The sequence below is a fragment of the Equus przewalskii genome, chromosome 12 (assembly GCF_037783145.1).
Source record: "Equus przewalskii isolate Varuska chromosome 12, EquPr2, whole genome shotgun sequence".
Taxonomy (NCBI): domain Eukaryota; kingdom Metazoa; phylum Chordata; class Mammalia; order Perissodactyla; family Equidae; genus Equus; species Equus przewalskii.
In genome coordinates, this window is record NC_091842.1 from 19,118,421 (window position 1) to 19,145,923 (window position 27,503).

At 49.1% G+C, this 27,503-nt stretch overlaps 1 protein-coding gene across 7 annotated transcripts; it reads right to left on the reverse strand.

The window, feature by feature from the left end:
- Window positions 1-397: 397 nt before the first annotated feature.
- ITGAD (integrin subunit alpha D) lies at window positions 398-26,140 on the reverse strand. 7 transcript variants are annotated; one of them, XR_011524426.1, is made up of 30 exons: window positions 25,598-26,105; window positions 23,641-23,746; window positions 21,371-21,474; window positions 21,166-21,236; window positions 20,931-21,045; window positions 17,898-18,028; window positions 17,124-17,269; window positions 13,733-13,886; window positions 13,483-13,633; window positions 13,101-13,174; window positions 11,710-11,839; window positions 11,458-11,600; window positions 11,124-11,264; window positions 10,821-11,030; window positions 9,984-10,114; window positions 9,707-9,864; window positions 8,680-8,834; window positions 8,288-8,419; window positions 7,372-7,445; window positions 7,000-7,141; window positions 5,420-5,533; window positions 5,227-5,306; window positions 5,035-5,118; window positions 2,649-2,727; window positions 2,380-2,487; window positions 2,199-2,276; window positions 1,886-1,999; window positions 1,612-1,746; window positions 1,275-1,385; window positions 398-789 (listed from the first exon to the last, which is right to left on the reverse strand). XR_011524426.1 is itself a non-coding variant. In XM_008514350.2 (30 exons), the coding sequence occupies exons 1-30, from the start codon at window positions 25,641-25,643 to the stop codon at window positions 676-678; spliced, it is 3,498 nt and encodes a 1,165-aa protein (XP_008512572.2). In that variant the 5' UTR covers window positions 25,644-26,140; the 3' UTR covers window positions 398-675. The 7 variants fall into 7 exon arrangements, 6 of the variants coding, with proteins under 6 accessions (XP_008512572.2, XP_070422583.1, XP_070422586.1 ...); XM_008514350.2 differs by having other exon boundaries at window positions 1,645-1,746; window positions 25,598-26,140; XM_070566482.1 differs by lacking the exon at window positions 23,641-23,746 and having other exon boundaries at window positions 1,645-1,746; window positions 25,598-26,140.
- Between the last annotated feature and the right edge of the window lie 1,363 nt (window positions 26,141-27,503).

Below are 27,503 nucleotides of genomic sequence, written 5' to 3' on the forward strand. Positions count from 1 at the left end.
TCTCTGTGACCACCTTTAATGGATCTTCTGTATTAATTTGGGAAATCAGATGCGCCTTTCTGGAAGCCCAGCTCTCCTAGCTTCTGGGGACTCCATTCAAGGGGGACATTGGTTCAAACAAGCTCTGAACATTTCATTCACCTCCTAGGACAGTCTGCTCACTTGCCATTACCAAGGAGCCTGAAGCCTGTGCTGAAAATCACGACCAAGATACACACACAGATTCCTTTGGCCGCCTCCCTTGACACTACTCACAGAACCATTAAGAAAAGATGATCACAGGCCCCAGTCACCTGAGAAAGTGAGAGAATGCTTTCTATACCACAAGTAGGTTCCCCCAACTCTTCTTAGAACAGCACGCCAGTCCCTGAATTAGAGCTCTTTCATACAAGGAAAATGTGTGTAAACATCATTTTCATTTAATGTGATGATTCTTATACATATGAAAATTCATGCTGGCATCATGCCTGTTTCTGTTAAAGTGGGTCATCACTGAAGAAGTTTGGCAGATATGTAAAAATACAAAAATCTTTCGATGCCTTGAGAAGGTGGCTTAGCACCTGGTAAGTTGCTCAGGCCAGTCCAGGTCTATGCAGGAGTTATTCCCACAGTAGTAGATTTGTGGTCTAAGGCAAGACAGCCCATGGCAGCAAAGATAAACAGGAAAGTGGATTATTAGTACAAAGGTGGATTTGGGGCATCTGAGTTGGAATCCTCCCCACTGAATGTGGCAGTGTCTTCAGGCTTGTTATCCAGCATTTCTTTGTACTGACGTTTGAAGAAGCCAAGCTATGAGGGGAAGTAAATCAGAAAAGCTGGGTAAGAGGTCAGGAAACAAAGTTGGGAGTAGGAAGAAGCTGAGAGAGAAGAAGGGACCTAAGCTGACTTGTATTTGTGTGCCAGAACACTTAGGTAAACAACAGCTATCATACTGAGTATCTACTGTGTGCCAAGCACAGTAGTTATACACATAATCTACAGCAGAAAAGCATAGATTCTGTAGTCAGGAAGGGCTGTGTACGTACCCTCGCCTCATTTCTGTCTCACTTCGGCCACTCGGTAATGGAGGCATCATTATCATTTCAAAAATTAGGAAATAGTTTCAGAGAGGTTGAGCAACTTGCCTGACATTAAACAGTGAGTAAGACAGAGCCAAAATGTGCACCCAGTCCTGCCTGACTCCACTGAGTGAGTTCTTCCTGCTGTACCATCCTGTCTGTGGGAGGGCTTGGGTCAGATGCTGGTGGTGTCACGAGTGGGATAAAAACACTCACCTTGTATAGTGTAGCTGTGATGAGAGCCAACAGCAGCAATCCTCCCACAGAGCTGCCCACAATGAGGGGGATAGGATTGTAGACCTCATACTCTTCTAGTACCATCTCCATCTGATTTGGGGATCAGAAAGTGTTCGGCCTCTTGCTGTCCCAGATTTTTCCCAGTTTCCCCAACCTTTAACTCCCTATCCTCCCCTTCATCAAGCCCTGGGTGAGATACAGAAGCACTCATGGGCTTAGGGACAGCTTTCCTGCCGAGGGACCTTCATCCTTCCTTCCTCCAGGCTTGTGAACCTCCCACCCAGCATCACAGATTTAGCATCAGGAGCCCTCTTACCAGCCTGACCACTGCCTACCACACAGCCACTACCTGGGCTCTCAAAAATGCCTCCTGTCCTGGAAGCTGCAAATACACAGATGTGTTGAACGTGATTTCGGCCACACTCACGACCAATACTTTCTTCTGCAATGTCTGCAAAAGAGAGGGAGGGAGCTGGGGAACTAGCTCTGGGAAGGCTCAGAGTTAGAAATGTCCTGGCTTGCGCATGAGCACAGAGATATCAGGCGCCACCTGAATCCAGGGAAGGCACTCTGCTGTTGGGCCTACACACCTGGCTGACCCAACCAAAGCTAAGGTCGCCCTTCAGGATGAAGTCAAGTTCCTCCCGGATGCCGAAGGAGGGGATGTCACAGCGGAACCTCAGGCAGTCAGCAATGGAGCAGTCCTAGGGACGGAGAAGAATGAAGTTGAGGAGGGCCTTAACTTAGGCAGGAACCACAAGGGAAAATGAAGTCTGTCAGATTTTGGGTGAGGAATAGATGAACAACTACAGGCCATATATGTAGCTCTGAAACCTAGCAATTCTTTTCCCTGTCCCCCAGTGCATAGCTGGCCCTGCAGTGGGAGTCCAGGGCCTTTCTCACCAGCATGAGACTCCTTGGAATTTGGGTCTGGAAGTCAGAATGCTGGGGAGGTTCCCTCTCTGACACACAGGGTAGACTCTAATGAGAGAGAGAAATAGCCACAGAATGATCAAAATTTCACTGGTAAGAGCCTGTGAGGCACTGTGGGATCAAACCCTGGAAAGTGAGGAAAGGCAGGTACCTGCGAAGGGGCCACCACAGCCACATCCCACACAGCCACCCCGTTCAGCAGGATGGGAACCCAAAAATTAATGCTGATGGCCAGATCTCGCTGACTCAGGTTATTTACCTGCAGAAAAATTGAAACAGAGTGCATTACTGTGGTCCCTGCAGCATCCCAAATCCCACTTCTTTCCCGGCACCAGCCCTCGGTTGCTCTCCATCTTTCCCTACAGCTTCCAGTGTTAACAGCACCATGGGAGGGCAGACATGGAGATTCCCTGGCCTTACACGATATCGATGCTCAGCTTCTTTCCTGCTCTTCTCATGGGAAGTTGAAAAGTTGAAGTACTTGGTGGATTCTTCCTGCCTGGGGAGAGAAGGCTTGTTGGGGAAAAACAGCCCTGGGATCATCCTCGGTTGTGCCCCAGTCTGCTGCCGAGGTTCTGGTGGGCCCAGCAGATAGATGACTCAGGGAAATAGTAATGGTCCCCATGTGCTTCTGCAGCCTCAGCTTCAGCTCCTCTCCCCCCATGTCCTTTGCCCTGGTCACCCAGAACTGGTAGCTCGTTCCTTGATACCTCAGTTCTTTCATAGCCCCACGACTTTGCTCAAGCTTTTTCTTCTGATTGGAATGTTCTTACCCACTCCCCTACTGGAAATTTTCTCTTAAAGTTCCACCTTAAACATCACTTCTCATAACATTTAAACATTTCCCATGGGAAAAAGGTGTTCACATTGCTTTCTCTAGTAGGTGTGGTTGGCCTCAGGTAATGCTTGCAGAGGCTGTTGCCAGAACAAATAAGTCTAAGGGGACTCCAGGGAATGATGGCTAGGTCAATCAAGAAAAAGTGGAGTGCAAGCCCCTCCATGATGGGAATGAGGAAAGGAGATGTGGGTATCCTGGGGCAGTTAAGTAAATGTGAGGGAATGTAGTGTATGAACATAAGCCCATGGAGTGGAGTGGAGATAAATATTCCAGGCTGCAGGTGACTTTCCACCTATTCATCCATCCGCCTATCCATTTATCCATCCATCTCTCCATGGCCTCCTTCAACAAAGATTTACCATGTGCCAGGCTGTGTGCTTGGTCCGGAGATTCAACAGTTAATGAGCCATAATCTCTGCCTTCCCAGAGTTTAACATCTAACGTCTCAGTGGAATCAGGCAAACAAGCAGAGGGACCTGCAGGTTTCACCAGCAACTAGCATACAGAAGCCCGGCCAGCCACAGAGAAACACTGTGGGTCCCCCAGTTTCCCCACAGATGTGACTGTCAGCTTGATGATTAAGAACAAAAGGCCAGACTGCCTGGGTTCACATCTCAGTTCCACCACTTCCTATATGAGTAAGTTAAGGCAAACTACTTGACCTCTCTGGAGCCCTGCAGTTCTTTCTCGGTAAAATAGGGATGCTAATAATAGTGCCTACCTATAATAGAGTTGTGATGAGGTTTGTAGCAGTGCCATAAATGTTAAAACTTATTTTTTTCTCATAGTATGCTAGCCTTCCTCTCTGCTCTCCACCCCAGCCCTTTCTCTCTCTGCTTCAGTTTTCTCACTTAAAATCTTCCTGTTCTAAACCTCTTTTCATATTTGAGTAAATCACTCAGCTTTCCCAGCTCTTGGAGAGGTGTGCAATATATGGCCCATGGGCACAAGCTCTGGAGCCAGACCACCTGGGTTTGATTCCTGGTTCTGCCACTTACCAGCTGAATGACAGGACAAGTTATTTAACCTCTTGATTTCTTTGTTGGTAAAAAGGGGGATAACAGTAACTACATTATAGAGTTATAAGAAGGATTAAGTGCATGTAAATACATGTAAAGTACTTAAGACAATGGCTGCCACATCATAAGTATATATGACTATAAGCTCTTATTATAAGTTTTAGTATTTTCAAAGGACAGAAGGGGAAATTCACACATGGAGTTTGGAAGGGGAATGACACTGCTTGATCCCCACCTTACTAGTTCTTCTAAAAATTTGTATATCAGCAGCAGCAGCAACAGCGCAAACCCTGTCCCATGGCAATATTATAAGCTTCTGACCAACTCTTTAAACCTCTAAAGTTTAGCCAGGTGTGTGGGGCTCCTTGCTCTGCCTCCAGCCTAGCCTGCCCCTGCCCCTCAACCCACCTTCAGAACCCAGACCAGCAGCTCTACACTTGCCTTTCCTGTGGCCTGCCTCGGCCTTGGGCTCTGAGAGACCTTCTGACAGTTTCACACCTCTGCTCTCCTCCGAGTTTTGTGAAAACCTGACCTTTTCTTTCCTCTGTGTAGTGACAGACCATATCCTGTTGGGCATAAGCTCCCCACTTCAGAGTGCTCAGAAAAGCCTCAATCTCAATCTGGTGGCTTTGCTTCAGCACGTTTGTGTCTAGCACAAAGGAAAGGATTGACTTCATTTTAAATGAAGCCTGCATCTTGGAGAGAGAGGAGGGAATACAAAGTGGTGGCAAAGTGGTGTATCTCACCAGCAGGCCAATTCATCAGAGAAGAAGCAAGAACCATGGTATATGGTATTATGGTATAGATATATGACTGGTCACAAATATTCCCATGTGAGGAATCAGAGGGGCTGGCTTAGCTACCCATCCACAAAAGAGCAGGCTGGGCTGCAGGAGGAGGTACTTAGAGGAAGGTCAGAGGTCCAAGGGGAGGGCTGGGGATTAAGCACCTGCTGATCACTGTGTAAACAGCGTATTTCACTGGGAGCTCCAGCTGGAAGGTAGTCTTGCTGCTTGTAGGCTTGTTATTCTCACTGGAGAGAGAGAGGGGAACCTAATTGGAAAGGAATCCAGGAAAGGAGTCTCTGGCTGGGGCATGTGACTGGAGGGTGAGGGACACATCCTACCTGGCCTGGGCTCACCTGCTTGCATTGGCCCTCAGAAGCAACTTGTCTCCCAGGTTGGCCTTGTAGGAGACATCAAATGTGACAATGAAGGTGCCCTGAGGGAAGAAGAAAGAAGGAATGGGGATAAGGAAGGTCATAGGGGAGTGAGGGAAGGAAATGGGTCAGGACAAAGGAGAAGAGTGACAAGGATTTGGGAGGGACTACTGACCTTAGTGCCCTCTTGGAAGATGGGGTGGTTGATGTTACAGCTGGTGCTCCTCAGGCCCTCACTTCCAGTAGGCACTCCCTCACATGCCAGGCGCAGTGGGCGCTGATGGGGTCTCTTCCAAATGAGGAGACTGAATTTTAAAAAGTTACCCACATGCATTTGTGGGCTTTATATATAACACTTCAGAGCAGTAAGGAGAAAACAGATTTTTCAATAAATGGTCCTGGGAAAATTGGCCCATACCAAAAAACCTGGAAAAACATTGGATCCCTACCTCACTCCATACATTAAAATAAATTCCAACTGGATTAAAGACTTACATGTGAAAAGGCAAAATTTATGAAGCTTTTAGAAGGTAATATAGCAGAATATTTTCATAACCTTGTGGTAGGGAAGTATTTCTTAAACAAGATCCACACACAAAAACACTAAATACAAAGGAAAACATTAGCAAAAATCACCCACAATCAAATTAAAACATTGTGTTTATTAAAAGACACTATAAAGAGACTGAAAAGACAAGCAACAGGATCAGGAAAGCTATTCGTACATATATAACTGGAAAAGGACTAGTAACCAGAACATGTAAAGAACTCTTACAACTCAGTAAGAAAGAGATGGACAACTCAACAGAAGAATGAGAAAAAAACTGAGACAGGCACTTCCTAAAAGAAGAAATCCAAATGACTAGGAAATATATGAAAAGTTGCTCAGCCTCATTAGAGAAATGCAAGTTAAAACTGCAAGGAAATATCATTACTCACCCCCCAGATTGACAAAAATTTAAAAGTCTGACAATGCCAAGTGTTAGAATAGATGGAAAGCCACAGGAACTCTCATACACTGCTGATGGAAGTGTAAGTAGATGAAAATGGTTTGGCTTTACTTATTAAAATTGAAGATACACATACCCAATGATCCAGCAATTCCACAAGTGGTACATACATGTTATGCATGGGTGCACCAGGATACATGCTCAAGAATGGTCATGACCAAAATCAGGAAACAACTTAAATGACCATCAATTGTAGAATGGGTAAATAAATTGTGGTATAGTCATACAAAGAGATTCTATATAGCAATGAGAATGTTCTACAGCCACAAGCAACGACAGGGGTGAATTTCACAAACATAATATTGGAGAAAAGAAGAAAGACACTAAAGAACTTAGAACATGTTTCCATTTATATAAAGCTCAAATATTGGCAAAACTGAACAGCATTCTCTAGGGATATTCTCATGGGTGTTAAAACTATAAATAAATACAAGAAATTGATTATCACAAAGTTGGAATGGTGATTACCTTTTGGGAGACGGTGAGGTTATGATAAGGATAGGCACATAGTGAGAGGGCTTCTGAGGGTGCTAGCAGTGTTTTTTTCTTGACCTGGATGCTACTTGTGTAGACATTTGCTTAATATTATTCATTAAACTATACATAAAGCATAAAAGTGCTTTATGCACTTTTCTCTGTATGTGTATGTGTTTTATATTTCATCATAGAAGAATTCAAAGAAACCTACTATAACCCAGGGCAGGGGAAGGGTCCCAACCAACTAGAGCCCAAAGGAGCTGTTTACCTGGGTTCCTAATACTCGTCGATAGGACAGCCCTGCTGGGTAGTAGAAGTTGACCATGGTTCCATAGGAATCCTCACCCTCATTCCACAGAGTCACTATCACATTGAGCTCCAAGGAGCTCCCCACCACCAGGGTCTGCAAGCTGAAGGAGGAAGGACAAGAATGGGAAAAAGACTCCATTGGAAATAGGTTGGAATTGGATCAAGGGCCGGGGAAGGACTGTGAGAACTCATGAGCTCTGGGCTGATAACATTCCAATGAAAACCATGTCTTTGTTAGGAGAGCCAAAGGGCAGCACAAGCACTTCTCATCCTATAAGGATGGGACACCCAAAAGCTTGAGGATCTGGATATGAAAGAAGATAGAGCTCACCCTGAGAAGCTGAGGTTGACACTCAGGTCCCCTTGACAGAGATTATCTTGCCCACAGTTCTTCTCAAAGGGGAGCTGCAGCAAAATGGTATATATTCTCTTCCCATCCATGTCTTAATCCATCTCCAATCCCCTCATTAGGACACTCATCAACACTGAGTATTACTAAGCACCCCCCTGAACCCAGCACTGTGCTAGACACTGGCAAGGAGTGGGGCAGTGGGGGAGGGGCAGTTAGACTATAAAAGAAGAGAAGACAAGATCCTTGGCTCCAAGGAACATAAAGTTTAGTTGAGGAGTCAAATCCATCTCACACTGGAACAACTACTCAACAACATTATTAAGCGTGAATAATGGGGCAGGTTCTGGGTTGGGTGGGGGTTTAGGAAAGGTGGAAACTACAGGTGAATTAGACATGGTTCTTGCATTCAAGGAACCTACAATTCCAAGAAAGCCACAGAAGTAAATGCAGATTGCTAGGATTCCAGTCATGTGATATTTGGATGGTATCACCATGACGTAATAGGAGGCCAGAGAAGAAGTGACAGATATTGAGTGTGGTTTTCAAAAGAGAGGGAGATAAGACTGGGGCTTTGGGGACTAGAGACGATCTTTGAGGTGGAGGGAAGGAAATGTTTTCCAAACAAGAGAGACAACATGGAGAAAGGCACAGAGGTAAGAATGAGAAAAGTTGGGAAGGATTTGCAGAATGAGAACCAGAGAGTTTATGTTGGGATAAAGTAGATAACCAGCTGGGATGTGTGTAGGGGTCCAAGCTAGGCAGGGCCTTGGTAACTGGGTGGTGGCATTTTGGACATCATGTGGTCGGTGGGCAAGTGGGAGCCACTGTAGGTTCTTAAGCACACGTGTCTCTACACAGTGAAGGCACAACCCTGGGACTCCATGGGAAGACTCACAGCAGCAGTGAAGAGGTCCTGTGAGCCCACGGCCAACACAGGGCGAAGGTTCTGGAGTGAAGGATTGGGCTCCCCCATCAGGGAGAAGTTGAGGCGCAGGATGATGGGGCTCATCACATCTTCCACACAGTCCTGAGAGAGAATGGGCTTTCAAGAACCCACTATCCTTTTCCTTACTTTCTACCCCTGGGGCTTCTCCTCCACCGCATCCATTCCCCGCTGTCAGACAGTGCCCCATCCAAGCTGTGGAGCCAGGTTCTCTGGTCTCAACTTTCCTCTCTCTAGCCCCCATCTCCCCACCCTTCCCATCTCACTCAGCAGGGAGCAGGGATGTGAGAGGCTGGCCCTGGGATCCTCCTCCTTCTCCTTTTCCCAGAACCCAAAGCTCTCACTGGTAAAAGCAGCTTCACGGTTTCACAGTGATCCCCTAGCCCTAGGGTTTTTCTTCGAGTCAAAGTCCGGTTCTTGGTCTCATCAAAAATGGCACGAGAAATCAGACGGCCTGCGTCTAATGCCAGATCGTATATGACAGAGCTTTTGACATCACCTGAAGTGGAAGGTGGAATGGAAGATGGAAAGTCAAAGAGAATCTCAAATGTTGTTTTCATTTATTCATGCAATAAATATTTGCTGAGCAATTTCTCTGTGCCAGGAACTGTACCAGGGGCTGAGGATACACGTGGAGGAGAACATAGAGAAATGCGGTGCCTGCCCTCATGAAGCCCACACCCTAGGAAAGCAGACAAGCATGTGGGGCATAAGGTCAGGTCGATGCAAGGGCAGGATGCTCAGACCTAGGGGTCAGAGATGCCTTCCTGGACGGGCCTTCTGAACTCCAACCTGGAGCATGAGCAGGAGAAAGTCCCAGACTGTGGGAAGAGTGGCTAAGACCAGAAGGGAGAGGGAGGCTGGCCCATGTACAAAAAGTGTATGGAGTAGAGAGGAGCGGGATGAAGTGAGGCTGGAGTGCAGAGAGGGGCCCAATCAGGGGGGGATTGTAGGGAAAGATGTGGTCTTTATAAATGCAAGAAGGGAGGAATTGAGGGGCGTTAAGCAGGGAAGTGAGGAGACTAGATTTGCATTTTAGGGCCAATCACTCTAGTTCCTGCGTGGAGAATGGGTGAGAGGGTACAAGAACAGATGGAACAACCCAAAGTATAGGTGGGAAAGAGGAGCCATGTAGAGGGAGTCAGTGGCTGGAGCTGGTGGAGAGAAGCGGATAGATTCCAGATCTATCCTGGAGTCAGAACCTATAGGCCTGGGTATGGGAAAAGGGGGACAGAGGGGACCCAGGCTTCCGACACCAGCAGCTGGGTGGATGTGGAGATGAGATTTGGATTCCTGGGCCTATTCGGTCCTGAGGATGGGCTGGGGGCCTCCAGGAGGGTAAAAGACAGGGTCCACTGGGAGGAAACTTACCTAGCTGGTCCGGTGAGCTTTTGTGGATAGTGAGACAGACTGTGGCATCTGCAGCTTCCAGGGTGGTAGGGACCTCTTCCCAGCACTGGTACACAGCCTTTGCCACCTCCGAGGGCATAAATCTCATGGCCACTCCCACGTTTAGCACTGGCAGGCTCCTGAGGGTGTATGCAGAGGCTGAGGACAGGACTCTGTCCTCTGGGAGGAGAACAAGGGAGCGGGCAGCTTGGGGAATCAGACACACAGCAGGCAAGGGTGGGATGTGGGGAGTCGTCACCTGAGCAGCAGCACGTGTCCCTGGGCCCCCACGACCAAGTCCACCAGTCCATCCTGGGTGAGGTCCTGACCCCCACTCAGTGACTGCCCAAAATACCGGAGCCCGGAGGAGAGCTGGGAGCCTGTGATCCGCTGGCCAGAGAGGGAAATGAGAAGTGGATGTCAAAGGGAGTGATCAGAAAGATTTGAGAAGAGACATTTGGAGAGGAGACTGCAACAAAAGCAGATGTAAATGAAGAAATGGAAAAGGAGAGACGCGGCGGTAGGAATGGAGAGCAAGCAGAGTGAGGACCTCACGGGCCCCAGACCGAGGGAGGGGAGCTTTTCTGGTCCAAGTCATCATGAGGGTGCAGGTTAATGACAAAATAAAAGCATAACAATAGGATTAAAATAGATTCATTTATTCATCATTTATATATTCATTCATAAATATTTGGTGAATGGAGTGCTTAGTGCTCCCACTGAGTTATCTTTGCAAGAAGCCTATGGAGCTGCTTTATCATTTAATGTTTCAGAGAAGGAAACTAAGGCTCACAGAGCTAAATCAGTCACTTGCCTGAAGCCACATAGCTAACATGGCTGGCCAGGCGTTTGACCGGGGGGCCTGTGATTTCTTAACTATTATGCTCCCCACAAAAGATTGAAGTCTGTTTAGAGCCAAAGGAGAGAAGAGAGAGAATTTGTGGTTGGCTGGGCCTGGTGAAATTCAGGGAAGGAAATCACTAAAGAAGGAGGGGAATGGCCGCTGCTATGGCCAGTGGTGCGAGGCAGCATCGGGGGAATCCAAGACATGGGAAAGGAGGTGGAACTAGAAGAGGCTGAAGACAGGGGGCCTCACCTGGCTGTGGGAGGGGCTGATGCCCAGTCCTGAGGTTCCATGAAATAGGTAGACAGCACCCTGATTCTCCTGCTCTCCTGGGGCCCCGATGGCCACGTCCGTCAGCTTGTCCCCATTCACATCCCCCAGCACTGTCAGGGCTGCCCCAAAGCGGCCCCAGGGGTGGCCCTGCTCCCCACGGAGAACAGCCTCACACTGCCACTTGGCGCTCTGCAGCACAAAAACAGTGTGAGGCCCCAACCCAGGCAACCCCTCCACCCCACACCCAGGCCCCACCCAGCCCAGGTCTCATCAGCCACTCACCCCCCGGGGCAAGGGGCACACAGACACCTGGCCCCCCTGCGTCTGCATATAGTAGTGGGGAGCCCCGATGAGGACCAGGTCAGAGCTGCCATCTCTGTCCACATCCACAGAGCACAGGGAGGCCCCAAAGTAGGAGCCGATCTGCAGGGCAGAGCCTGAAGTCATCCTGCGCGCCCCTGCCAGAGGAACCCCTTCTGGGCCAGGTCCCGCCTCTGCCCATCCACCAGCACCTCCCACCATGGGCCCCAAACCCTCCATCTCCTCCCTGTCTGCCCTCTCCACTCCTGGATACCCTGCCACCCTCGCATTCTACTCGTGCTTTCTCCACACCAACCTGAGTGCCTGTGACATTAGCCTTTGGCCTCCACTGCCTGGACTGCTGGGTGAAGATGAAAACCTTCCCGGTGTGCTGATGGCGGGGGGCCCCCAGGACCAGGCTCTGCACCCCCTGCCAAGTGGCCAGCTCGGTGGAGTAACCTGAGGGGGCCAGGCCTCAGCACAAAGGCTTCTCCTCCCGCCCCCAGGCTCCTGCCCCTCCCAGGCAGCTCATCTCCCGCCTGTCCCCCCAGCCGCAGCCTTTTCTCACCCAGGTAAGAGTCTCTCATGTCCACTTCCTCCTGAGACACGTTGATGAAGGTGCGGCTCATCTTTGGTGGGTATAGGAAGGCACCTCCAGACCAGCCAAAGCTTCCCACAGCCCCCAGAACTGGCCCATCCTGAGAGGAAAGGATTCCAGGGCTGAGCAGGCCGGAGTGAGAAGACAGCCTAGTCCAAAGCAATGTCTGCCACGGACTCTGCTAATTATTTGGAATTCTCCTCCTCCTCCTTCCCAAGCCCGCACCAGCAGCCTCGGTGTCCCTGACTCCCTACTTCCCTCAGTCCATCCCTACTGCCACCGTCCCAGTCAGGCCCATTGCCTCTCACCTACTGCCCCTCCTGCCTCCTAGCTTACTCTCCTCTGCTCCATCTTCTACTGCCCCAGGGTTAGGTTTCCTTAAAGCCAAATGTGAGCACCATCCTGCTGGCAAACTCAGATGGCTCCCTGACACCAGGTCCCCGAGGATGGCATCTAGGATCCTTCCCAGGCAAACCTGTGGAGTCACCCTCTGTTCCAAAACATATCAAGCCTTTGGCCTGAACACTTCTCTCCTCTTTTTCTTGGACTCCTCTCTGGAAGAGTCAACCTCAGAGCCACTGCCCCTGTGAGATCCTTCCGCAGCTCCCTCAGGGAGCCATGGGGGCTTCATCCTTCGCATACTTTGTTTATTGCCTTTTTAAACTTTTGATTATGGACAATTTAGAACGTATACAAAAGTAGAAGGAAATATATGATGAACCCATACGTACCCATGACCCAGCTTCAGTGATCAATTCATGGCAAACCTTGTTTCATTTCTACATCCCCCTTGGTTGCCCCTAAAATCCTTCTGGATATTTTGAATACACATCTACTTTCAGACAGGTCATGCCATGTTGTCATTTCTTTGGTCTGGCCCTTTTCCCCTCTATGGCCCTCTCTTCACACACTGCCCCTCACTCACTCTGCTCCAGCTATGCTGGCCCTTCTAGCTCTCCAGCACAGTAATCTTGTTTCTGCCTCAGGGCCTTTGCACTTGCCTTTTCCTCTACCTGGAGCAATCTCTCCCCAGATTTTTCCAGGGCTGATCCATTCTCACCATTCAGGCCTCCTCTGATCACTTCTCTTTCTCCCTCCCAACACTGAGCAGAATGTGAAAGTCTTTTGTTTGTTTGTTGTTTGTTGTCTCTCCCACTAGATATGTGCTCCCTGAGAGCAGGAACCTTGGCTATACTGTTATCTGCTGTGCTCTCAGCACCTACATATACTATCTGTATGTCTCTCCCACACTGGACAGTGAACTTGAGGACAGGGTCTGCTTGCTTATTTACTTCTGGGTCCTAGCTCCCAACCCAGGGCTGGCGCCTGAGATCTGTTTACCAAGCGCATGCTCCACCCACCGTCGTAAGTACTGAACTGAAGCCTTCTTGTGACATCTCATGCTGGAAGGAGCTACTTGTCCTCGACTGGGTTCCTGTGGGGGAAACAGGTCGCTTAAGCTCCCAGAGACCACAAGGATTCAGAATAGAGGGAGGAGAATACCCAAGCAGAAAGGCTGGCAGGTTCCTCCTCCTCAGCTGCCTCTCTACTGCAGGTGTGAGTGCTTTCCAGGAACCCATTGCCAGGCAAGAGCTGAACACCATTGGCTCAGCGCCCTCTCAGGTCTTGGGTTCTGGAGAACAATTTTGGGTGAGCTGTGAATAGGGATGGACCTCAGGACTGTGGAAGACAATTGGGTTGGGACCCTTTCAATTCCAAGACCCAAGCTTGTTCCCCATTTACCCTCGACTGCAAAGATCTTCTCCTGCAGCTGCTTCTGGATGCTGCTGAGTGCTGCAAAGTTGTCCACCTTGAACACGTGGTCCTGAGAGGGCGCTGAGCCAATGGTGTTCAGCTCTTGCCTGGCAATGGGTTCCTGGAAAGCATCTCCCACCTGCAGTAGAGAGGCAGCTGAGGAGGAGGAACCTGCCAGCCTTTCTGCTTGGGTGAGGTGCAGGCTGAGTCTGGGGGAGCCGTGAGGAATAGTACACACCCCGATGGCATAACGGATGATGCCAGCTCTCTCTGCCTGAGGGATGACATCGCGGTATTCCCACGGATCTTTGTATTTCTGCCCATCTGTGATGACAATGAGGATCTTCTTGGCACTTCTGCGGGCCCCATTCTTACTATGAAATAGTTCGTTCCTGTGAGGGAAGAAAGGGAGACGACTCTATCAAGATGGGATTGATTCCAGAAAGAAATCATTTGCAGCACTAGAAGTTCATCTGGAGAGACTGAGGAGTCCTGGCACCCTCAGACTCTGTTAGGCATGTTAAGAAATCAATTCAGTCCTTTTTGAAAGTCATACTGACAGTAATTAGTAAGACCAATAATAAAGGTACTCACATTCCTTGTTCCCAAAATTCCATCCACTACAAAACCTCATTCCCAGGAGGCAGTATGTTTCAGGTAAGAGCTTTGGAGTCAGACACATTTGGGCAAGTTACTTTACCTCTCCGAACCTCTGCTTCTCTCTATGCAATATGAGCATAACAACTGAGCCATAGCTGGTCTCCGAAGATGGCCCCCAATGAGACATACTTGATTCCCTTCCCATATGGAAACTGACTTATGACTTGCTTTAATCAGTAGTGTGCAAGGGAAGTGACACCACGCCAGTTATGGGCCTAAGAAGCCTGGGTAGCTTTTGCACTTTGTGGAACCCTGAGCCACCACAAGAGAAGTCCAGCTAGCCTGTTGGAGGTAACCCATGGAGCGGCCACATGGAGACAGAGGCCCAGCCATCCCAGTTGAGCCAGGCCTGCAGTCAGTCCTGCCAAGGCAGCAGCCACGTGAACGAAACTCTCATGTTCCAGCCTCAGACACCGCCTGACCACAGCCACACGAGACCCTACACAAGAACAGCCGAAGAACCATCGAGCTGAGCCCCAGGATCTTGAAAAATAATAATAGAGTTGTTTTCTAAGCCACTAAAGTTGGGACTGGTTTGTTAGGCAACAGTAGATAACTGAGACAAACAGCGTCCAGTTATGCTGAGGATTAAATGAGGTCAAGCTGTTACAACAGTGAATGGCCCACAGGTGAGCATAATTCTATAGTAGCTGTTACAACGATTAAAAATGTAACTATACGCTCATGTAGTTCTACAAACTCAGAATAAATACACACACATGCCAAATAACACGCAGGTGGTAAATAGAATAGTGGAAACAACCTAAATGTCCAACATTAGGGAAGGGGGTTTTCAAATTATGATTCAGCCCCCTGGTAGAAAAGCACACAACCATTTCAAAAGAAAACAATAAAACCTGTAGAGAAAAATGGAACAGGTTCATATAACCTAAAGGAGAAAAAACGTTGCTGCCCTGATTGTGATCATATAAAATATGCCTCGGGGCCACCTCGGGGCCGCCCCGTGGCGGAGTGATCAAGTTCCTGTGCTCCGCTTTGGTGGCCCAGGCTTTCCCTGGTTCAGATCCTGGGCGCGGACATGGCGCCGCTCCTCAGGCCACACTGAGGCGGCCTCCCATCTAGCAAGACTGGAAGGACCCACAGCTAGAATATACAACTGTGTACCGGGGGCTTGGGGAGAAGAAGAAGAAGGAAAAAAAGAGATTGGCAACAGCTCAGGTGCCAATGTTTAAACAAAAATAAAATATGTCTGAATAAAGACAAGGATAGAAATGACACCATATTTTGCGGGTGGGATTTATCTATTCATTTGTCTTTATCCCTTCTTGTTGCTAAAATACTGTGAGGTGGTTGGCTGAAGAGACTGTAGGTAATACTTTTTTTCAAAGCTTTCCTTAATGTTATTGCCATTTTATCTTTTCTGTAATGAAACTTCTAAAAAAATAGTCAGTGGCAGGAAGGGGCTGAGCCCAGCCCTGAGCTGGGCTTGGCTCTGGGGAGCGGGGAGGCTGTTGTGCTGGGCGATGGGGAGCAGGACAGGTGTGGATGAGAACCACACCATCGTCCACCACTAGGAGGAGCCTCAGCGGCTAGGAAGGGATGCCCCTCCAGTGTGACTGTCAACTTAAGGAATAGAGGCTTTCCTCCTGGTTGTCCAGTCCCAAGCGGCCAGTGTTCAAGGCAGAAAAGCCACCCAGAAGAGGGTGCATTTGGCGGGAGTACCCTTATTCAGCATTCCTCCAGCACTACCCCTAGTACAGCACCCAGGAGTCAAGGAAGTCAAGGATCCTAGGGGCTAGCCTGGTAGTGCAATAAGTTCACACATTCCCCTCCGGCAGTCCAGGGTTCACCGGTTGGGATCCCGGGTGTGGACCTAGGCACTGCTGTCAAGCCATGCTGTGGCAGACGTCCGACATGTAAAGTAGAGGAAGATGGGCATGGATGTTAGCTCTGGGCCTGTCTTCCTCAGCAAAAAAGAGGAGGATTGGTGGCAGATGTCAGCTCAGGGCTAATCTTCCCCCCAAAAAAAGGAATATAGAAAAAAAAAATAACACAAAAGAAATGGATGGATGTGTGTTTGGGGCCAGCCTGGTGGCGCAGCAGCTAAGTTCACACATTCTGCTTTGGCGGCCCAGGGTTCGCCGGTTCGGATCCTGGGTGTAGACCTATGTACTGCTTATCAAGCCATGCTGTGGCGGGCATCCCACATATAAAATAGAGGAAGATGGGCATAGATGTTAGTTCAGGGCTAATCTTCCTCCAAAAAAAAAAAAAAGGGATCCCAGACATTCAGCCCAGCTCCTTCCTGTGAGAATCCTCTTCTGTTCTGGCCCCAACACCTAAGCCATTTTCTTCATGAACCACCTAGCACCCGATGCTGGGCAGGCATATAGTAAGCGCCTAGTTAATGTAGAGGGCACACATGGATGAAGAATGAGGGAATGGAGGGAGGTGGGTGGGGTGAAAGGCACATAGAAGACATTTGGCAACAATTCCTGAGTCCCCACCAGGGAGGTAAAGAGAGACTGCACCGTTCTCCGGATAAATCCTAACCACTTATCCGGCACTTCCTGAGCAGAAGCACCTCACACATTTATCCCATTTAGTCATTCCAATTATGTTGTGAGTGTGTCCTCATTTGACATCTTACTGAGGCTTAGAGTCAGTAACTCCCAGGGTGGCCCAGGTAGCAAGCGGAGAGCCAGGAGGGGAACCCAGATGTGTCTGAAGCAAAGCCCAGGCCTCTGCTAACCCAGGTAGGCTCAGGGTTCTGCCAATCCAAGGCCAGGCAGGGGGAAACAGGTGCAGAGGAGTCCCATCCTATGTCAGGGGGAACGCAGTGAGCAAGGTAGCCAGAAACACTCCAGGGAGGACTCTGCCCGCAGCCCCCATACTTTCCTTTTGAGCCCCTTTCCCCAGAGCCTCCCTCAGCCTAGGAGAGGGCCTACAGACCAGCATGAGGAAGCCATGCGGCAGCGTATCTGCAGGCAGCAAGAGAGGGCGCTTACACCACTGCCAGGATGCCCGTGGCTGTGAATGTCAGGCCCTGCAGTTGGACGATAGGATCCACCAGTCTCAGAGGGCTCAAGCTGCTCCGGAATTTGGAGAAGGTGAAGTGAGTCTTCAGGCCGCTTGAGTACTGCATCAGCGAGAACTGCAAAGACCAAGAGGCGGGCCTAGGGCTCAGGAGTTGCTTTTTAATGAACTTTTTATTTTGGAATAATTTTGGATTTACAAACCATATCCCATGTGTTTTGGAGGCCCTACAAATAATATACTGAAACCCAGAAAAAACTTTGGCCTAAAAAGAAAACTGGAAAATTGAAACCAAATAATGTTTCTTTTGTAGTTTACAAAGAGTAACCTTGCCAACTGCAATATTTGTTAAGCTTAGTTTTTTTCTAATTTTATAACATGCGAAGTCAATTTGTAGACTGTATTTCCTTACTTCTCAAGAATTTATACATACATATACACTACTGGGAAATAAAATAATAAATAAATCATGAGTTACACGGAAAACATAATTAAAAAATCATCAATTCTTTGGCCAAGTTACCTTCAAATTTCCCATAAAACAGAAAAAGATCGTATTTCCTGTGGCGTGTGGGGACATACCATGGGGGAACCTCTGGAACCAATCTTGACCCTGGACCCTAGCCTCATCGTGGCAAGGGTCCACTGAGCCAACCCCCCAGGATGCCAGGCCCCCTCCCAGGACCTTCCCCAGAGGCACACCCTCCCACAGCACACTCCCCAGGCCTCGGGGGCCCAGTCTTCACCAAGGTGTTGGTGCCCTCAAACTGGCCCATCACAGCTCTGACAAAGTCCTTCATCTGCTTAAATTCACTCGGGGCAATGCTGCCAGAGCCGTCGATCAGGAAGACAATGTCAATCTCTTGATTTGGACACTCTGCAGAGATGGGAGGGAGGAATCAGAGATGTACCTGTGGTCCCAGCCCTCTCTTGGGGCCCAGAAACCCTTCCTGTTCCACACAGTCAGAGGGCCGTTCTTGGCATAAGGATCAGACCCCACTGGGTTTCTAACCCTCCGCAGAGGAGGCCCAAACCTGTTACCCCAGCCCCTCCTCCCCTCAGCAGAGTCCCTGTTGCTCCTCTCCTCCCACAAGGCCTGGAAAAGGGGGAGGCAATTTAGCCAAGTGGTTCGGAGTGTGCTTTCTTCAGCCAATGTGCCTGGGCTCAAATCCCAGCTCCACCACCTACTAGTGGTAAATTCAGGCAAGTTAACATAACTTCTCTGGGCTTCGGTTTTCCCCATCCATAAAATGGGGATAATAATAGTGCCTATCACATGGGATTACTGCAAGGATAAAAAGAATTAATCTGTACATAAAGTGCTCAAGACAAGACTTGCCCCGCCTCATAAGGGGTAGCCATTATCACCATCATCACCTTGTGCCAGGCGTTGTTCTAGGCCCAAGGACACACCTGCAAGGGATGCTGGGGTGTGCCGCCAAGATCCACCTCTATCAGGACAGCAGTGCTCATTCCCAGCTGCAGGGAGTTTGCTGTCGATGGCTCCCAGCTGAGTCCCTCCCCAGGCATCACCCCAGTCAAGAGGGAGCCGCTTTGCCCACACTTACACCTCCTGCTCCTGGGAGCAGCCCATATACGGCCACGCTCCAAGCTCCCTGTGGGTCGACTGAGGCTTCTGTTCTGATTGCTCTGCAGTCTACCCTCTGCCCAGTCCCGCTTCCCTCACACTCTCACAGGTATTGCTCCTGAGAACATTCCCAAATGAGCCTCAGAGTCTCCTTCCAGGAAAATCTGATTTAAGACCATAGATTTTTGAAAAAAGATACCATCCCTGCCCTCATGGAGTTCACATCATAATGGAAAGACACACCATATGTGCAAAACCAAACAAGACATTTCAGATTGTTCCTGGACTCACGTGGCGGGTTGTGGCTTGTGTGCAGGACCCAGTCAGTGCCTCCACCAGCACCCCACATCCTGTGTTGCTCCCAGGGCGGTGGGAGATCAGACCATCATAGCATTGAGGTGTGATGCCGAGCTGCGATAGCAGCTGCCTCTGGCCACTGAAGCAAAAATGCCTTCCCCTCACTCCTCACTCCTGCCCCACCCCACCTGCTCAAACAGCTGTTGCTTCACCAGTGCTGAGAAGAAATGGAAGATCACTTCCCTCCCTGCTTCCTCAATGACCAGGACATCCAGCCATCTACACGGCAGGCCAAGAAGCCCTCAGGCACTCCCCTTCTCACCTGAAATTTCCCCATAGCTGGGTAGCTGGAGTTCCCTATCACCACATCTTGCACTTGTGCCCACTTTTTAGCTGTGACACAAAACCAACCTCCACATCCTCTCTCAGGCCAGGCCTGTGGCAACCTCCCTCATAATGTCACTTCTGTTTTTTGCTGCTTTTATTGTATCCACTGGGCTTCCAACAGCAGGCACCTGGCTGTAGCTGAGTGCCTTCCGAAAAAGGACCAAGCCAGTTAGGCAAGGTTGGCTCAAGCTCTGGGCTCTACCACTTGCTACCAATGGAAACTCACCTCTCTGAGCCTCAGTTTTCTTATCTGTAAAATGAGGATCATCCTGCCCACCACCCAGAGTCTTATGAGGATGCAATAAGGTAAGGCACACCAGACACCCAGCACTGCCTGGCACACAGTCCCTTCCACTTCTACTCAAACCTGCCTTGCCTGCCCAGGTCTACGTGCCTATGTCCCATTTTCATCAGGCATCTTACCTCACCAGCCATGGTGATATCTAAGAGAAGACATTTACCTCCTGGTGTTTAAATGCCACATTCCCTGCCCTGGCTGCAAAGACATCCCAGGTGGGGCATAGTACCCCCAGGAGTCCTGGAGACCCTTTTTCCACTCTCCCTGTCCCCTCTGTAGACTCTGCTCTCACAATTTGGTCTGGGGGTGTTTTTGCTGCTGCTTGACTTTTGGCTAAAAGCCCACCATGCCTGGCATCATGGCTTTTCTGGTCCAAAGCATTGTTCTCCGTGAGCACCTTGAGTGGCCTCTGGCCCTCACTTGGGGGCCATTTTTCCCTCTGATACCACAGATGAGATAGTTTATCTATATCTTCCTCCTAGTCCAAACCCATGGTCCTCAGCTATCACATATATGTGTCAGGCAGGGATCTAAACATTTTATATATATATTGTCGTTTAATCCTCATAATCACCTCAATTATTAAGCCCCATTTTACTAATGAGGAAACTAAGGCCCAGGAAATGAAGCCACTTGCCCAAGGACACAGAAGACAAACTTATGCAGACTAACTCTCAGAGAGATGCCATTGCTGTGTCCTCAGGCGCCATTCTCTGTGGAAGACATCAGTGCTGGTAAAATTGGCATCACACTTTCCATGGCTCTATCGTTCACTCCCCTTAGAAGGGTAAGAGTTAGTCTGAGGACTCCTGGCAGCTCAGCAGCGAACAATCCAGAACTGCCTCCTTCTTGGATCCCTGGGTCCATCATCCTCACCACACATTTTCACCATCCCAGGCCCTTCCTCTGAAAGTTCGAGAAGTGTCCCTGCAGCTGTTGACAACTGTAAGATCCTTATGTCTCCCGCAGCCAGCACACTGGGGCTCCCTTCTGCCCCATCAGAACATCTACCCCTCGACCAGCTTAGGGTTCCTGCCATGAGCTGCCCTCCCTGCCAGGCCAGACCGTACTCTTAGCCCCTCTTGGGCCTGTTGAGGCCTCTGGGAAGGAACCATGGGCACAGGAGGCCAAGACCCAGCGTGGGAGCTCTGCGCACTCCTCAGTGCCAGCATGCGCTCCACACAGAGTTGCCATCTCTAAGGGACCTACCTGGCAGGGCAGTGGGGACCCTCCGGATGATCTTCAGGTGCGAGCCCAACAGGAGGCAGGAGCCTTCTGCATACATGTTCTCCCCGCAGGCTCTGTGACTGGTCGGGCCGCAGACCTGGAGGCAGAGGCCTGTATGGGCAAGGGGGCCCCAGAACACACCCCTCCTCTTCTCCCCCAGCCCCAGCTGCCTCTGGCTCCTCCCCTCGCAACTCTCCTGTGACCCAGGAAAACTCACCAGCAGCCAGGAGAGATTGGCGGAGGCCACCAGCGACAGGCCCAGGGACATGTTCACGGCCTCTGGGGGTGCTAAGAGGGAAGACACACATGGTCACACTCATAGGCACACTCTTATTTAGGAAAGGAGACTGGGCTGGAGTTTGAGGAGCAGGCAGTCAGGTGGAGGAGGTTTGAGGACCCAGGTCCTGGGTCAAGTCACTCACTGTGCAGCGAGATGGGCTGACATCGGCTGGTGGCAACCACGCACTCGTACAACCGTCCTGTTTGGTTGACCGCCACCACCTCCAGGGGGGCTCCTACCACGAATCTGAAGGCACAACCATGACATACAGTTGCAGGAAGGGTGGGGGGCACAAGGAGCTTCCAGCAAGGAAGTCTCGCCGTGCAATGGGAAAGCGAGACTGTGAGGGAAGCTCTTAGCTTTTGCCATGTGTGAGGCTACTTGAAAACCAAGACCTGAATTTAACTCACAAATGCTGAAGGACCATGCTGGGCTTTTGGTTTATTTGTGTGTGTGTGTGTGTGTGTATACATAAATACATGTGTATGTGTGTATACAAGTGGTTTGGGTTTTGTTTTGTTTTTAACATTCATCAAAAATAAAGCTATTCAAAACAAAAACAGCATTTCTCAACCATGTGTGAGTGCGCTTGTTTCAGGGTTGCCATCGTTCTGAGCAACCTAAGGAACAGATCACCTCAAGTCAAGCGGAAAAACTTCTTGAAGTTATAAGCTTTCAGAACAAATAGATGATTCATAATTAATTGAACAACTTAAATATAACATAAACAGTTTAAATTGGACCATTTAAAGCAGTTGTATCAGAATCCATATCTCTATCTATAGTCACATAAATGCAACAGTTTATTTGCAAAACCTTGAGAGGAGAGAATTTTTTAATTTTGGAAAAGTTTTGTTGCTACCAACAACCTCTCCACTCAGGTGAGAAAACTAGACAAATACTGGCATATTCTAATTAATTAGCCAAGCAAGTCTTGTTAAATTGGCATTTCAAGTTTCCTTCTAGAGAGCCATTTCTTCCCAGAAAGCTGAAATCCCTGTGTGTGTAGACTTGCTGATGGAAACGCAAGCAGATGGCTAGAGACGGGACCTGCTGGCATAAATGGGTGACCAAACTTTTAGTCTTAAACTATTGACCTGAATGTTTTTCTTTACACCAACCCATTCTTCCACGTAATTTCAGTCTTTTCAGTATTCGGATTACAATTCAGCAGAAACCAGGAAAAACAAGAACTTTGTAGCAATCAGAATGTTATCCAGTATATATTACTTACTTTCTTGTAAATACTGGTGAATAGTGGTCCATCAGTAGTTTTATATTCATTTTTTAAGAAATTGGGCCTGAATGCAAATTGATGGTGAGGAAGGAAGGACAGTGGGTATCTCTGGATTTGTTGAGCGTTGGGGGATCAGAAGGGGCCCAAGGGAACAGGGGTTGGGGGGGCCTGGGGGCTGAAGATGCTCCACACCTTGATCTAGGTAGTGGTTATCTAGGTACACACATATGAAGAATTCATTGAGTTGGAGCTTTTCGATTTTCGCACTTTGGTCTTTGTGTTATATTTCAAAAAAAACGAAGCTCTGGTGCCTGGCGCTTGCTTCCATGTCTCCAGCCTGCCAGCTGGGAAGGATGTGCACTCAGGACTCAGCGACCTCAGTACACTCCTTCTTGGCCAACTGAAACTTCCCGTGCTCTCAGGCACATTACCAATGCCACCTCCTCTAGGAAGCTTTCCTGGAATTCCCTCCAGGGTTTGATCTCTCCCTTTCTGTGCCTCCCAGACTTTGGTTCTGCTTGCATCACATTGTGGCTTCAACTCCTTGGGTCTCTGTCTCTGGCACCTGAGAATGTGAGTTCCTAGAAGCAGGGTCAAGTACATAATTTGCCAGTCATGATGTAAAATTAAAAGGCAGGGCCTCTTGTTCTTGGAAAAAGTGCTTTTCCTTTCTTTTGTGGTCTCTTCCTCTCTACCTGTCCTGGTGTTTCCTATTTGCACTCCCTCAGGTACAGGGATACTCACAGGAGACCCTCACAGGACTGGATGAGCTGGAAACAACTGACCCTGACCTTGCCCAGCTCATGCCAGGGTCCCTGGGTGGGGGACAGGGGACAGGCTGCTGAGAACTCTTCCTCGGGAGGCAATAAGAGCTGGGCAGTGTGTGAGGTGAGACTCCAAGCCCCCAGCACATCTTTACTTACAAAACACAAATGCAAAGACGAAATCGTAGTTCGGGCAGGTTCAAAGCCTCCTTCCCAAGGCATGTCTTGCCCAAAGTTCGTGGCCCTTCCTTGGATTGTGAGTGGTTAGCAGTGTGTCAGAGGCCTCAGAGGAGTCCTTGTCAGGGCCTCACCCATGCTGCCCTCCCTCCAGGACACCTCCTGGGTGTGCCACACGCAGCCACCTGCCTGCAGGCTGAGGGGAGGGGGATGACGGGGAGTAGGGAAGCCTACCTAGATCTGCCAAACTGGGCCACACTCTGCCCAAAGCCGGCTCCGTCCTCCCGGAAGACCTTGGGCTCCTCCACATCCAAGTTGAATCCGTGACAAGAAGCCAGGACTGAGGGATATAGGGAGGCGGAGTGGCAGGGAAAGTCAGAGACCCCGACTGTCTTCTCTGGACCCCTGGCTTTTTGGGGTCTTGATGCCCACCCCACTCCAGCCTCAGTTCCCCATCTGCCCAGGAGAAGGGTGTTCTCGTCTTTGTTTCCTGATTTGCCTTCTGTATGGTTCCCATCTCTCTGCCTCCCTCAAAAGGAATCAAACCACAAGGCAAAGGGCAACAATCTGGAGAAACGCCCCATCAAGGACACTTTAAAGGACACCCACAATTTGAAATTAGGCCAGTCACCTGGTACGTTAGATCAGGAATGTCTCTTAAAGATAAAGTGACTGCACAGTTTACTCTCTAAACCGAGACCTTCTGAGAATGAAAGGGGTACCGTTAATAATGACACCAGGGACACTGGCACTGCCTCAGGCAAACCAGAGTGTATGGTCATCCCGCTTAAAGGCTGTCCTGCTCCATCTGCTCATTATACAGAGACACTAACGTCCAAATTGGGGAACAGACTTAGAACGCTGCAATTAATTATTTGTAATTATGTGTTTCCCATGTCCCCCTCCCTTGGCACCAAGCTCTGAGAGGCAAGGACAGCATCTGTCTTGTCTCTGTGCCTGTACAATGCCTGGCCCTCAGCAGGTGACTAATTACTATTTGTTGGCTGTCCCAGAACTGCACAATAAGTCACTGGCGCAGCCGGGATTCCAACCCACTCTCCTGATCCTTGACCGAACACATTACCCTCCCTGGTGGCTAAGCTCAAAAGCCTCAGGAGAAGACCCCTACATTTCAAGGGCTTTTTCTGACTACCCTGCTCCCAAATGGCCACCTTTCCTCCCCATTCCTCCCAGAATTCCCAGCTGTCTCTGGATTGAGGAGTTAGGTCCCATCTCAAGAGTAGGAAGCTCTAAGGAAGTCAAGCATCAGACCAGGCAGTGACAGGGAGGGTCCAGACACCTGAACCCTGGGGTTCTGAGAAGAGGCCAGATGTTTAGGGTGCTGAGACCCTACAATGGCCACCTGCAAGGGAACCTCACATCCTGCATCTTCCTCTCAAAGAATCATTATGTTTCCGAGTCTGAAAGCAGCTCCTATGACCTGACAAGTAGCAGGATACCGAGGGTCTCCAACTCAAGTGCCCCAGGGGCCTGGCAGGTGACCTCAGTGAATGAAGTGGGTGAGTATGAGCACCAGGAATGTTGGGCGCTTAGAGCTGTGGCCCTTCTAAAGGAGGGAGCCATTCCCAGGCCCTAGTACCCAGAGCTGCCAGACCTTCCCATTTCTCAAGAGAAGCTGGAATCGGTTTTTGTGTGAAATCTGATTTTTAACTGACACAAGACTAACTTTTTAAATGACACACATATGTGGTCCTATACAGTTTTCAACTTCTGCGCTATTCTCTCAGCAGCAGGGGAAAAGCCTACCTGAAATCAAGACTTGGGAGAAATGAAGGACAAGGAGAGGCTCCGCAACCTTTTCCCTCCCTCACGTGTCCTGTGGCCTTCCCCTCCCAGGGTTCTGAGGCAGACTCCTCTCACCCCCACAGCACCCACACCAGGGCCCCCACGAGAGGGAGGGAAGGAGGGTAGCCTTGGGGAACACGGAGAGGCAGCTCATCCTCCATCCAAGCATGACCCACGAGCCCATCTTCCCTCACCTTTGCTCAGGTCATGCCCTTCCCCAGATTCCAGGCCATTCCTCCTTCCACACCATATCCTGGACACTAGGCCCCTTCCCTGCCTCCAGCTCCTCTTGAGAGCTGTATGAGCTGACCACCAGGTGCTAGCCTGCCCTGCAGAAAAGAGACCCCCCACCAGGCTTCTGTTAGCCCTGAGGATACCCACTCACCACCCAGGAGAAGCATAACTTCAAAGGCCATCGCTGAGCAGTGCATTGGACGAGAAGTGGAGCGCTGTGTAACAGAGCACGGAAAGGTGCTCAGTGTCTTGGGGGAGAGTTAAAATAATGACTCAGGGCCTTGAAGGGTGGGAGGAAGGCACAGTGAGGAAGTCCTTGGTTAATCATAGAACAGAGGCAGGGGCAGGAGGTCAAACACACCCTTGGGGAGGATCCCCCATACTCTCCCACCACTGTGACTTCCAGGAATCCGGCTTCCTTCTTCAGGGCCTGGCTGTCCCAGAAGACCACCCTACCGCAGCCCTTGAGGCCCAGTTGGTACCCAACGGGTCCTGGGAGCTCTCAGGTGGGTCCCTGGTAGCCTCAGAAACCAGGCTGCATATGAGTGGAAAGGGCAGAACAGATGGCTATGGAGCCTCCACCATGTGGATGGAGCCTGGAAAGAGGCAGACCACCACCTCAGATAACAGTGTCAGGGGTGTGGGGGCAGGAAGGGCACGGGTGAGGGTGTTGTTTAAAAAAGCAGACGCCATCAAGAGGAGAATGGATAACCAAACTGGGAAATTCACACAATGGACTTAGTAGTCAGCAGCAAGTAACAGATCTGCAGAACAACATGGATGAATCTCAACCTTATAATAAGTAAAAGAAGCCAGACACCAGGATGCATAGTGTTTGATTCCTTTCATATGAACAGGCAAAACTAATCTATGAAGATAGAAATCAAAAGAGTGATTGCCTCTGGTGGGGTGGGGAGGGAACTAACATTTGTTAAATTTAACATTCAACACAATATTTTAACATTTGTTAAATCAGGGAGGGGTAAATGAATGAGTGGTTGTTATTTATTCTCTGTAATTTTCTGTGTGTTTTAAATATTACACAATTAAGCATAACTGAATGTTTTCCAGAAACATGAAAAAAGGTCCAATGTATAAAAGCCCAGGAGTACACTTAGAAGTTTAGACTATATGACAAAATCCCTAACTATGGCATAAATTATTTTAAGTATATATGTGGCGGTAATTTAAAACACTTAAAATGTAGATTGAATGTACAGGTATAGACAATACAAAACAGTTTTCTAAACAAAAATTATAGCTCAATTTACTTAAGCTGGTATTTAATGAATAGAGGAAATTAATTAGAGGCTCGGAAAATCATCGATGGTGGCCTTGCAGGGAATGGGGCCTAAGGGTGTGATCACCAACTTTGAGGCTGACTTACCTACTTCCTGCAAAGACTCTGAAGGCCAAGCTGGGCAGTAGCCTTCTCTCTCTCCTGCTAAAGGGTCTGTAGCAAACAGCATCCTGTCATCGGTGCTGTGGATCTGTGAACGTCTCTCTGTGTTTGGAACCACAAAATAATTTTTTAATGGTTCTCAATCCAAAAATTTAAACCTCTTTATTTTCACCATCTACACCACACCTCATCTGTTAGACATGATCTTGAATGATACCACATTTCTTACATAATCTTTAATTTTGGACTTCCCTTTACAAGCCAGGCTTGAGGCTAACAATTTGCTGATTTCAGCAACTATAAAGATCTCCAACTTTGCCTCAGTTGTGTTATCACTTGTCTCAGCAAAAGTTGTTTGTTTTCCGCTCTGTTTTAAAGAACAGTAAGAGCAAATTGCAGAAAGATTTTCAAATACTTGCAAAAACCACACAGGACCATGCAAGTGTCTTTCTCCCAAGGCTGGCGCTGAAGCTGCCAAGGCTCGGACTCCTCCAGCAGTTGCTGTGGGCGATGTTCCTCAACTCCGGGCATCTTCAGAGCACTTGATGAGTGTTCCACACTTCGGAGAACCACCAACTCTCAGGAAATTTTTTTAAAGCTGGTGATACTGTAATTTATAATAAGAAATATTTATTTGGTCTTCATCCTCATTGCT

Bases quoted from the DNA above. Each gene is read 5' to 3' on its own strand.
- ITGAD (XM_008514350.2), bottom strand. From the start codon at position 25,643: ATGCACTGCTCAGCGATGGCCTTTGAAGTTATGCTTCTCCTGGGTG. The intron at 18,029-20,930 runs GTAGGTCCCTTA...CCATCTCTGCAG, and splicing joins GGTCCCCACTGCCCTGCCAG to AGTGTCCAAATCAAGAGATT. The intron at 790-1,274 runs GTGAGTGTTTTT...TTCCCCTCATAG, and splicing joins TCACAGCTACACTATACAAG to CTTGGCTTCTTCAAACGTCA.